The 12,889-nt window shown below is 38.9% G+C and overlaps 1 protein-coding gene across 10 annotated transcripts in view; it reads right to left on the reverse strand.

Moving 5' to 3' along the window:
- Positions 1–12,889, reverse strand: part of CACNB2 (calcium voltage-gated channel auxiliary subunit beta 2) — a 243,444-nt gene that overhangs the window by 74,630 nt on the left and 155,925 nt on the right. For 7 of the 10 annotated variants that reach the window (XM_064704158.1, XM_064704160.1, XM_064704159.1 and 4 more), the window contains one exon: positions 6,195–6,314. In XM_064704158.1, coding sequence (XP_064560228.1) covers positions 6,195–6,314 — 120 coding nt within the window. Of the gene's footprint in view, positions 1–6,194; positions 6,315–7,154; positions 7,689–12,889 lie in introns of those variants that run through there. The other 3 variants (XM_064704163.1, XM_064704164.1, XM_064704167.1) reach the window with 3 other exon arrangements.

Here is a 12,889-nt window from a genome sequence, read left to right on the forward strand (position 1 = left end):
TCATGAGGATCTTAAGTAAATAGCCCGTTATTAGCATCATGCTCTGGCCAACTGAACTGATCTCAGAGGTCCAGAACCACAGATTTTATATTCAAACATCACACACATTGTAGCTGCCTTAACAATGGCTCATGCCCTAAAATACTACCTTCTTTACATTTGAATCATTATTCCCTTTTAAGTAGAAAATTAATATGTTAACCATTAAAATAACCATAGCACCTAATAACCATGGCAGCTGCTGATAAAAATGAAGTTCTGGATTACAGTGTCTTGGATTACATTACTGTTTTGGATGTTGGAAAAAGTAAATCAGACCCCATAAACCTTAAGAAAGTTAATGAACCAGGTCATATGTGTCTTAAGTGGAAATCACTTTGCTTACAGCAACCAGCAGCATCTTCCTCAATCTGATATCAGCGAAACTGCTCACCATTGTACCAGCCTGAGCAGCCTGCAAAGAGATACCTTAATTCCTCCTTTTCCCTGCCACACTCACTCCCCACAGTCACAGAGAACATCCCCAAGGCCACTTCTCATCCTCTTGTATGGCTCCTGTGACACTCAGCAGCTTCTGCTGACCCCCACATGCACATCTGGCTGAACATCCAGACCCATCAGTCACCAGCCCTGAGCCACAGGGAGGATTGGCCTGAGCTGGCCTGAGCCAAGCGATCTGCAGCTTGGTTCAGCAGCCACAGGTGGGATACAGGCCCATGAGGGTTCAGGAATCTCTGCTGTGACTTGTGCAGTACCAGCCTGCAGCAGAAGCTTACAGCTAACCAGCTGGGTATGCCAGGGACCTGTGGGACAAGGAGCAGAAAAACATCCAGGTGAGGATGTTTGCACCTGGCTTATGACACCTACTTTAGTTAAAATACTCCTTTCACACTGCTCTTAATAAAGAAGTTATTTAGCTTTACACAAAGTACCACTGGCACGGCTGCCCTTTATGTAGTAATTTAACCATACAGAACAAAAGGGATTTCCTCCTCACCAAGGGAGCAGGCTCATATGAAAGCAGCAGGTGAAAGAGTAGGCAGAAGAGCTGTGGTTGTCATCAGAACCTCAAAATGCTGTCTCAGTATGAGTCCATTCCTTGGAGACAATTTATCTGTCTTCCTTATTATGTGAAGAAAGCCAGGATACTAAAGTGTCTACAGACAGGTCTCTAAATGTAGGCTGTGTTAATATCCCTGTACTCTTTTTTTCTACTCAAACCCAAGAAGCAGCAGAAGAAATGCTACTTAGTAAACATATTTCATCACTCTAATCACAGTATGAATGGGAGATGACCGATGTCTTCTAATTAAAAATGGTATTTCTCTGGGATGTTTAATTACAGGTTATGTGAGACCCCACTGAAAGAAAGAATCCCAGCCCCCAACAATGCAGCCCAACAGTAAGAAGGGATAAACTGTTCAGGGAAATAACCAATATAACGGCAGGCACTAGTGCAGAACAAGTACACTTCAACTGAAGACAAAACACATCGTAAATACACACCAGAAAAAAACTATACATCACAAAGAGTATAAAGGAAGCTGCTTTACATCCCTGTGTTACACACCCAAGAAAAACCAGCAGCAATTAATGAAGAAAACAAAGAAAAAGAATATCTGTAATCTGATTTGAGCAGGTCCAGTAATGCAGAACTCACCTGCAGATAAGCAACAGCCAGATTTGCAACTGTACTTTGGGATCAACAACTCATTCTTTTCCCAGCCAGACCTCTGTGCCAGCTCTCACGTGATCCCAGCAACTATGACATAACATTAGTGATCTAAATGGTTACATGCAATAAAAATATTCTAAAAGATAAGGGCAAATGAGAAGAAATCAGTGAAAAAAAAATATTACCACACACAACAGCTAACAGCTCTATCCTGTGTTGTTATAGCTTTGTGTGCTGCTCAGCACCATGACATTCTGGTAGTTGAGAGAAAATAGAATGTCCATGAGGGAACAAGCTGACATAATATAAGGATGCACATCAAGGAGATGGGCACTTCTGGCCTGTCAGAAATGCTACTGCAGCTTCAGCAGACATACCTCAACTAGCTTTGCAGCTGCCCGCTAGCAGCATGGGGTCACTCTGAGGCTGTGAAACCTGTCTGAGAGTGAATAAATACTCAAATAACTAGTCTTGGCACACTGCACTGGATAATTACATCTGACAATCTTTTTCATGCCCTCAGCCTCACAGAGCTATGTAGGCATTATCCCAGCCTGCTACACATTTCAAAGCTGTGGTCCCCAAACCATGCATGGAGGCAATGCATTACATTTAAGACATTGCATTATTACTCACAGTCACAAGCCATCACCACTACTACAGCACACATCAAAAAAAGAAAAATGTGACAGCTTGTATCATTGCCTCAGACCCAAAAAAGGGACATCTAGTATCAAAATTTCAGTGGCTCCTTATCTTAACATAAAAATTATCTTAACGGTATTTAAAACTAGAAGCATATATATTTCAAATTTTTACAAACTCCTAAAAGGATGCTAGCAGTGGAGCATTAGGTGGAGTACAAACAAAGCAGAGGGGAATTAAGACTTCCTATTAGTAACACAATTATTGACTTCTCATAGGCCATGATCTCATTTTGAGTGTCTTTATTTTTTTATTTTGAAACATCATCCTTTAACAACTAAAAAGCTTTTTTGACTAAAAATGATGGGTTTTTAATTATTAGCACTGAACATAATTAATGTCATTATTTTTTGGCTTGTCAACACTGAAGATTCATGGTTTTATGAAAAGAGGAAACTCAGCAAAATACCACAGGAAGCCCTTAGATTTGGATACTATTGACATACTCTACCTGGACATAACACAGGTCCTCTCTCTTTATCCTAGATTTAGCACATTCTATGGTCTGTGAGGAGAGCACTGAGGAAATCCTCAATGCTTTCAATTTTTCTTCCCTCCTATATCAAACCAACCAAACAAAAACAACAACAAGAACAGAAACTCCCAGCCTTTTTGCATTTTTATTGCTTAACTATTCTAATCAAGAACATTTCATCTCAGCTTTGAGCTGAACAGTTTCATTTCAGCTCTGTTTCCTTCAGGAGTAGACGCTGGCCTGCAGGTAGCCTCATCAGCTGCCTCTTAATTTTCTGTCCCTGGATGACTCCGAACACGCGCCCGTGGCCCCACCTTCCTTACAGTAAGTCACATGCCAAAGTGAGTCAGCAAAATATGCTTAACCATTTTCCAGAGAAGCAAGGCTTGTATTAAATAATTAAATGAATAAATAAATAAATAAAGATAGCCAGAATGTGCATTTTCTTATGAGCTTTTTTGCTTTTATTTTCCCTGTTTGGATAGGTAGAAGAGACACATTCAGGCCTCATGTCACACAGGCACTTAGATGCTATAAAAATACAAATTTAAAAATCTTAAAATTGTTTTAACAATTTGGCATTGTGTGCTCTATCACTGTATTTTTAACTTCAGTGTAAGGTGTTTTCCCTAGTTGTGATAAAGGAAAATGGATGTCATTTAACTCTTTTCATTAACTGCGTGACATGGTTCAATAGTTTTTTATCTACCCTTAATTCACTATCATCTTTCCTCCACCACTGCATTATTCATGTGTGTCACCCTCCTTCTAATTCCCATGACAAATACATTTGTAATGATTTTATTTAGGATCAACACTTCCTCACACGGTGAGAAAAGGCAAAAGTTAAAGCAGCTTTGTCACTTGGCTCAGGCTGGAAGTCAGTCAGGGCCTAGGCAAGGCAGCTGTGGTGAGCAGGCAGCAAACCTGCAGCCTGTGGCAAACACATCTGGGGGCTGACAGCAGCCAGGAGGCACCAGCAGCAGCTACTGCTTCATTAATTTTACTGTGTTTCAGGGAGGTGAAGGACTGAATCGTCAATAAAGGCAAAAAAATAGACCCTGTCATATTTTTCATCTACCAAGTCAGGCTTAATTTAAACATATTTTTAACCACTTATTTCAAACAAAAGCAGCAGTTTTACATAATACTTTATTTAATAGTATTAATTTAAATATTGCACTAGACTAAATATTACACTGTTACAGCTTCTACATAAAATTATTGCCATACATTACCTCCTGGAATGCCTTTTAACATTTGACTAGAGAAACAAAAATGTTAATCTAATTCCAGCCTTAATCTGTTTTAAAAGGAAAAAGTATTCAAATAACTAATTTTGTGTTTTCTATGACTGGAATAACCATTGTTACAACAGGTTGGTTTTGGCAGTGCCTTTACTACTTTGACTGTTCACAAGTTGTCTTACAGTTTCAGACGGTGTCAGACCTAGAGACTATATCTCATGCCAGCTGGAGTGGGAACATTGGTTTTATGTATAGAAATACAGCTTTTAGAAGTCAAGGTCTGCTAGCAGATTCTCTACAAACTACAATGGCAGCTGTGCTAGAGGTCATGAATATTACATAAGGGCTGTCCATGTATTCAAGCCAGCATCAGTAAGCCAAATTCCCATAGCAACACTAGCATAGATTTACTCATTGCTAAGGGAGGCATCAGTTCAGCAGTAAGCACTGCACTGCTACCCTGATTAATCTGCAAGATACTATTACTTCAAATCTTCTTTTCAAGATTGTGCTTTTACTGATAAAATTCAAAACTTCACCTGAATTTCAGGGCAGCTCTTATCATCTTTCCCAGGAGCAAAAAACCTCAATCTAGCAAAACCCAACCCTGATAAAACTGAAACTCCTGACTACAATCAGCAATTTCTGAGATACAAGGCTGAAGGGAACAAGTGAGCTGCTTCTGTTGAGTTTCTGCTGCACTGATCCCAGAACAGCAAGATCCAATTTCAAAGAGATGTTCAGCATCTCCTACACTTGGCACATTCCAGCAGCTCATTAAAAAGCTGCTGTAGGAGCTCTTATTAAGTATCAGTTAACAATTACATTTAAAAAAAAAAACATTTTTGGCTTCCCTATTCAGGCTTTCTGGCCTGATGAAGATGTCTGCTTGTGCATTATAGTACTATATTATTTACAGAGCTGGTCCTTGCCACACGATCAGCTACAGAACGCAGTGATCTGGACTCACAAATTTCTGAAGAGCCTGTGTAAAACAGGTGGCATAAATGGGCAGAGGTGAAGCTGGCAGTGGAGAATTAAATTGAAATGGAGATGGAAAGGAGATAAAGAATTTTAAAAAACTAAGCAAAATGGAGGAGGAGACTCAAAGAAAGTGAGAAAAAAATGTAGACAGGTAGATCTAAGGGAGGATCTCGATGTATTAAATATATTAGAACAAAAAAACAGACTTTGGAAAACAGTAATACATTTAAATTTCACAGCTAGCATACCAAAGAAACAAAAATTGGAATGAAGTGATAAATGAATGATAATAAATAAAATGAGCACAATTTTTACAGGTGCAGTATTATTTAAAGATGTAGCACAGATGAAAAAGAAACAAGCCCAGCAGTTTCACTGCTGAAACCCTAACAGTCCATGGAAAATACATCTCATGGAAAATACATGAACAAACAGCAAAAACCTAAAGCTCATTGAGTGTTTTCTTACTACACTGTCACTATCTGCCAGGAGCATGGAGAGAGGAGAAATCTGAAGAAGACCTACAGCAAATGACTCATGGGGTCACTTAACACACAAACTGTAAAGTCAGTGAAGTCTTTAGGAAAAAACCACACTTGTAACAGATTCTCCCTATTTGCATATGACTTGTAGGGACTGATTCTTCACTGAAGGGAAGTGAACAGGACGTTCAACTGAGGGCTGATTTTTGACACTGTAAAAGCACTGAGTGCCCTGGCAATCCACGAGCAAACTTTCAGAAACATCTTCAGTAAGAACTCATAGCATTGACCCTATACACTGCAACAAATGCTGATATTTAATAAAAGAAGAAATGCACACATTTAAATAAGGATGTCTGAAATACATAAGTCAGTCAAGTGCCTGTTACAGAAAACTGATTCTAAGTGATTTTTCATGGAGCATATATTTTCAGCTGCTGTCTGGAAGGTTTATAAGAGCTCTAAACTATATGTTAATACATTAAAAACAGTTTATCACTAATGGATGAGATGACAAAGAATCATGGAATGGTTTGAGTTAGAATGGATCTTAAAAATCATCTAGTTTCAACCTCTGCTTTAAAGCCAAGCATTCTATGAGTTTGTAACATGAAACAATACCTTACCTTTGCTTTTTCCAGCTGTGCCTGGGCCTGTCGCTCTGCCTCTCTCCGCACTGCTTCCCTATCTTCTTCCAGAGATACATCTGAATCAGATGGACGGCTGGTGTAGGAGTCCGCCGAACCCTGCCAAAGAAAAGCAAAAATAATGTCACAAGTTCCTTTGATGTTTAAAAAAAAAGGAAAAAAGAGTAGAAGTGCTTATACACCTTGCCTTTTCTCTTACTTCTGTATCACTGAAAAGAGACTAACTGCCCAAAAGGGAAATTCACTTAGAAGAAATTATATATATATGTAAACATTTTCTTCTGCAAACTTTCAAAAAGTGCAGGTGTTTTCTCCAGTGTTTTACTTCCTGCCCTATCTCTGCACTCTTATTTGTGTGCTTTTCAGCAAGCAGAACCAGTTTCTCTGGAGACTTACAGCACTGGTGCAGTGCAGGGCTGAAGGACACACAGCAGCTTCAAGGATGGCTCCATAAAAATTAGAGCTCTAAACAGTGACAGAAATAGCAAACAAACAGAGTTTCTATAATCAAAATGCAAATTTAGTATCAATAATTACCATTACGCAATATCAGTGCTAAGAGATTTAATCTCTGCTATGCATTTTTATTTTAGGGCAGCCTCTTTACCTGACACACTTTCCCCATCAAAACAGCAAATGGCTCATATCCATCTCTGCCCCTCAGCAAGACATGCAAATGACCACAAATCAACTTCCAACTAATAAAATCCGTCTGGACTCAACACATGTCCCTGTATCACCACAATGGAAGCAGCCACAATGCCAGAACAGCTCTATAAATAATGACAGCTCTGCTTTCCCTCTGCATCTCCCTGCATACAAAACAGAGTTCTGGTAATTCAATCAGAATGAAAACAACTGTCCTCTCCTCACCACCTTTTTTCTCTCCCTCCTTGCAATATACACAATATAAGGTGATAAGGAAAACGCAGGGCTTACACAGATATCAGAATTCTTCAGACGTCCTCCTTTGGCTCTTTTCAGAAGCCTGATCCAGGTGGCCTTCATTAGCCAGACAGCTCAGTTACTGTCCGCAGCTGCAGCGCCCGGCACTGATCTCATAAAACATGTGCACACTGAGCACTGCAGAATCACAGCTCCTTTCCTATCCATGCTCTGCCGTGAGAGCCTTCCTTCTCTTCCCTCTGCCTTTCAAGCTTCCAGCCTCACTGCTTCCAAGTATTCTACTGGAATTAAATTCTCAAATTTTCTCATGCCAGTAGGAAAAAATGAAAAATAAAAAAAAAAAAAAATTCAAAAAAACTCCAGAAAATCCAAACCACCTTCAAAAATCTCAACTTCAATGATAAAAACATGAAATAAAACCAGCTTCGGAAATATTGTGAGAGATGCTTCAGCTGATGATAAACTGAGATCGATCACAGAAAAATACCTAGGGCTTTTTCCTTTCTGTTTTGGGGGGTGGATTTGGCTGTTAAAAATAGTGCTTGTAAAAGAACCTTTTAAAATCCTGTGCAAAATGTATTCAGTGACATTTGCAAGTGCAAAGTTCATTTCATCTCTTCCTAGATTGGCTGGGGGTGGGGTAACAGGCTGTTCATACCACTGGGCATGCTCCATATGTGCAGCCTTTTACGCAGATGCTCACATCACACCGGGCTGTTAGCCTATGCCAAATTGCCATTTTACATCTCAAGGGTAAACAGCTGGAAAACGCGAGGTCCCTGTGAAACTGGAAGAGCTGGTACAGTGTTTCATTCCCGTCATGGATGTTTGCTGCCAGCCACGTTTCCCTTGGATGCTTGCTCCTGCTACGGAGTGCTGCCCTCCGCTGCAAAGCACTGAGCTCCACTCACATTTCCCTTACAGAAACCAAAAATACGCCTGTTGAGTGGGAATTTAACCCCCTGCTTACTGCGTGTATTTTTCCTGACATTAGCAGAGGAAAGGAGCAAAGAATAACGGCCATATACCACGTAACACACAAATACTAGATCCTAATATGACAAAAGCCAAAAAAAACCTTAAATTTCACTATTCTGCTTTTCAGAATCACCCTCTACCCTGAAATAAACTGACATGGGAGTGACACGCTAAGGCAGGTTTCCCTCGAGTGTTTACAATTTACTGACGGATATGCAACAATCTAGGTGAAAAAGATCACTGTAGCTGACTGCAGTGCCCACCACTGATATAAATTCAGATGTACAAGAAAAACAGCGAACAAAGACTACAGCTGAGAACAGTGGTCATGTACATGCTGCAGTTTGTCAGCATATCCCAGGAATGATCAAATCCTGCCATGATTTGTGTCTGTGTAACAATGAAAGTGCCCATCACAAGTGATGTAGCAGCCTCCATTTCACCATTATCAGAGCAAATAACAGTAGTCACTGAACTCACACTTCTAAATAAAGCTACTTTTTAACTTTTCAAATGTTTTACTTTTTTTTCTTTTCTGAAGTGTGTAATAGTTACAGCGTAGAATTTAATAAGTTGTCTTTGAACTGACAAAGAAAATTATTCTCCAAAGAATATTTTGTTTTTCAGGAGTTCAGATACATCTGCTAAGTTATGGTGATTGTTCAAAACTAAAATGTCTCCTGAGCTAGAGCAATAGGAGGAGAAATCAAATAAAACACACTCTAAGTTTATTGCATTTTTAAAAATATCTTGTCTGCTAAGAAAATATACAGAGGCCCTGTAACATTCTCAAAGCCTGTCCAATTATGCTGTTCTTTACAATACCCCTTTGCCACAACTTCTGACACAGCTGCCAATAGAAATAGTGGGAAAAGAGGATCATCAATAAGCAGACAGAAGTTTAGTGCAGCGTTTAAATCCAGTTATGGCTGACACACCAGTGGCCTGTGGACAAGACCACTGATGCTACCACAGCACTAATGAAAGGTGTGATCAGCTCTGTGATGAGCTCCCCTGGAGTTCCAGCCCCCAGGACACTCAGTGGTCCCTGGACACTCAATTCTCCTGGGAAAGGGCACACCTAAACCCAAACCGTTCCCCAGCAGCACTGCAGCTCCTTGGTGCCACTCTGCTGCCACGAGGAATGGTGCCATAACCAGCCCCAAAGCAACACTGCCTTTAAGTAAGAGGAAAACAAACAAAGCAGCCATTAAACCTGACAGGAGATCGTACAACAGTGTGGGTGTTTGCTTCCTACAGCACTTCTATGGTGAGCACACGATATTTGACACTGACCAAGCAGCACAGCATCACTTTTCCTGTCCCTCATTTTGCTGTGCACTAGGTATGCTACCTAACCAGTCCTCACCCTACAAAAAAAAACCATGAAGCACAGTAACATAATTCCTATTTCCCCAAAGGGGGAAAAATGCCTTTTGTGTCAGGCTAGAATTGGTAAAATTTGAATTTCATCTTCCCGGCCACAGAGACCATTTATAGTGCTTGTCATGTCTTGTGTTGGCCACAGTCCCAACACACACCCAAAAAATCAGAATGATTCCATTTATTTTAATTATATTGACAAATTGCATTAATCAACCGCAGTATTACATTTATTTTCCCCATGGTACAGACATAGTCATGTAAATTTTCTGTGCAAATGGAAAGCTGGAAGCTTTTTTGCTTTTTGAATATGAAAAAAACTCACAGTTGGATAATACAGGGAAAGGAGGACCATACAATTGCATTTAATTAAGTGTAAATTGCTGAGTATTTTTATATGAGCTAAGAATGCATTCAATCACATTAGGATGAAAAAAAATTATAATGAAACTATAATAGAAATATCTTGACTAGTAAAAAAAATCATGACAAGTGGATGTGCATCTTCCATTAAAGACAACCAAGGAAATTACATTTCCTCACAGGAAAGAGGAAATGATGCTGAAATTTTTTTGGGTTACTCTGGAGAACAGTAAAAATCTTTCCCCAAGAGCTTCTGGAATTCAGTCTTTGTGAAATTCTTCATGTCTCCATCTCCTTCCTTTGCCATATGGAAGAGCTGCAGTAATATCTATATGTAATATATGTTACTGCAGCCCCCAATTCCTCATCTTTTATGGGAAACTGTCTAATAAATGTGAGGTAATTCATGTTAATAATTACTCCACCTATTTCTTCTTCTTTTTATTTTATTCCTTACTTTGCAGGTTTACAGGTCTAGCTTGTTTGAAAAATAAATTTCTGTTTTTATAACATGCTTGAAAAATATTCCCAATTTTATGACCACTTATTAGAGTAGCTTCTATGAGCTATTCTTATAGTGCAGACTCATACTTTTCACTCTGCTAGTGGTCGTATGTGATCATATTTGAGTTCCTTTTCCTTCAAGACAATAAATGTCTGATGTTTTTAGCACTGCAGAAGTGTGACATCTTTAGGAGACTGGGTCCCTCAAGTGAAAGGGGTTTTTTTAATATTATTTCTGTTTACTTGCAGGTAGAAACTATTTAGATAAATTCAGTAGTGCCTCTAGATCTCTTATTTTTCTTGTTGGTTTTCTGTATCCATGCTTAACTTTCACCAGCACAGCTGGAGCTTAAGTACAGGTTTTGATGGATAAATTCTCACTGGGTTAATACAGCCATCACTACTCTCACCAATTCAGTCGTGGCCTCTATATAGTGTTTTGCCTTTAAAGAATAAAAACCAATCTGAGTACCATGACTAACTTGAACAGGGTAATCCAGTTAGGAATTAGATATCATTAGAGCAGATCATTTTCCAGATTACTGAAAATTCGGAAGTAATTATCTTCTTAGAAAGATCAACCAAGTTCCTTCAAGTAAAGACTTTTAACATTATTATTTATTAAATGAAGGCAAGAAGCAGTGAGCAAACATGCATGGAGATTTTGCTAGGAAAAAGGAAATATATGTGACTGCACACGTATATAAAACCCTTCATTTATAGCAGTGGGGTCTTCTCTAAGATATATTTTTCATCTTTTCATTCACTTGATGCTAATGAGACTTTTAAATCCAAAAGGAGAAATTACTTTATGTCTTCATTTGATTTATACTTTGAATATAGAAAGCTCAGGCCTCACTGTGCCAGTAAGAGGAACAAATCACTTCAATATTCTGAATTTATAAAGAGATATTGTTAACTGCTTATGTTCTTATCCTGTGGCAGCAGTAAGAATGGCATCATACGTCCCACTAGGACATGATTTGAGGTAATTATGTCCTTGTGATATGCAACTCCTCAATTGCTATGAGCTACAGTAAAGAAAATGAGTTATTTCCATAAAATGTTTATTACTCTTAAAATCTTTTGAAATTGATTCAGAACAAAGGCAAAATGTGGAGTGTCAAAGTTTAGTACGAAGTGAAACTGCTGACATTGGCACATCAGAATACCTCAGGGAATACAGATTGTTGTTTCACCCTAAACTGATCAACCTGAAAAATACAGTCAGAAGCCAGAAGCTCTCCCACAAAGGCACCATGAGTAGAGGGAACCTCAGTTTGGCAGAGGGACCACAGGTGGTGAATGTGAAAACTTCTTATCTATGAAGTTTTGTCCAGATATCTAAACAATGTCATTGATTTGAATTATGTTAAAGAAAACACAAAATGCTGCTCTGATAGTATTAAATAATATTATATGGATGTTATTATTTGAGTGTAGAATTTATAGAAAGACCAAATTTAATTCAATTAATTTTTTGCAAGGTATATTTGAAGTGTATGACAAACTGCAGAAATACCTTTTAGCAAAGCAAAAAGGAGAATCCACGTTTTCTTTAAGGCACTATCAAACAGGAATTGTTAATTTCGTGTGTATGGGTCATGGATGCTTCCCACACAGGCAAAGTCTAGTCCAGATGTCCTCCCTGGTTCTTGGCATGCACCCTGCAGTGCAGTGCCACAAAATCTACATGTAAATAGACAATTACTATCCGAGGAGGGCTACCAGCTCCTACCATAGGCATTGAAATATTCAATGTTTGCATTTAAAAACCAAACAATGTTGATTAGAATGTTTTTCTTGCTCTCTAGAGTTTATGTGGCATTGCTATGGCATCTACCACGGGAGATGTTCAAATCACAGGACTGAAATTTCAGAACAGCTGGGAGCTTTAGGGTGGCAATGTGATTTAAAAGGAGATTATATAGGAAATCAGTCTTTTCTTTACCCTTAACATGACTTTGGCAAGCTTGATGGCAGCATCCAGCTCTCCATTAACAGGTTTGCAAGGCATTACTAATCTAATCAACAGCTGCCTGAAAGCAGAGTTTTTTAAAACAGCTCTTAGGTTTGCAGAAGACTAGATTTTGGCCTTCAGAACCAGGTAAACAACTGGATCAGGTACTTTATCAGGAAAAACCAAAACAACAAAACCAAAATAACCCCCCCACACATTTGCACTCACATTTCATTGTATTGCCTAAATGTTTGCTTCTATGTTGTTTCACTAAGAAAAAGTGAAATGGGTAGGTATTTTTAGAGGAATGATGGTCTTTTCATGAAGACCCCTCAGAAAATCTTTGAAAATATGCAAAAAGGCAGCTGCAAAGCTCAGCCCAGTTAGCAAACAGATGAGTCCTCATAGTCAGAGCTGAATTCTTCCCAAATCTGTGGGATGCTCTGGTGTGTTAGTTTACCTGTTTTCCAAAAAACATCTAAGATATAAGCCTCCTTGAGACCATATTGTGCTTGGCACTGCACAGTCACAAAGTGAATGATAAACTCTGCCTAAACGAGCTTGCAATCTAAGACTGAGA

This window comes from Zonotrichia leucophrys, chromosome 2 (genome assembly GCF_028769735.1).
Source record: "Zonotrichia leucophrys gambelii isolate GWCS_2022_RI chromosome 2, RI_Zleu_2.0, whole genome shotgun sequence".
Classification (NCBI taxonomy): domain Eukaryota; kingdom Metazoa; phylum Chordata; class Aves; order Passeriformes; family Passerellidae; genus Zonotrichia; species Zonotrichia leucophrys.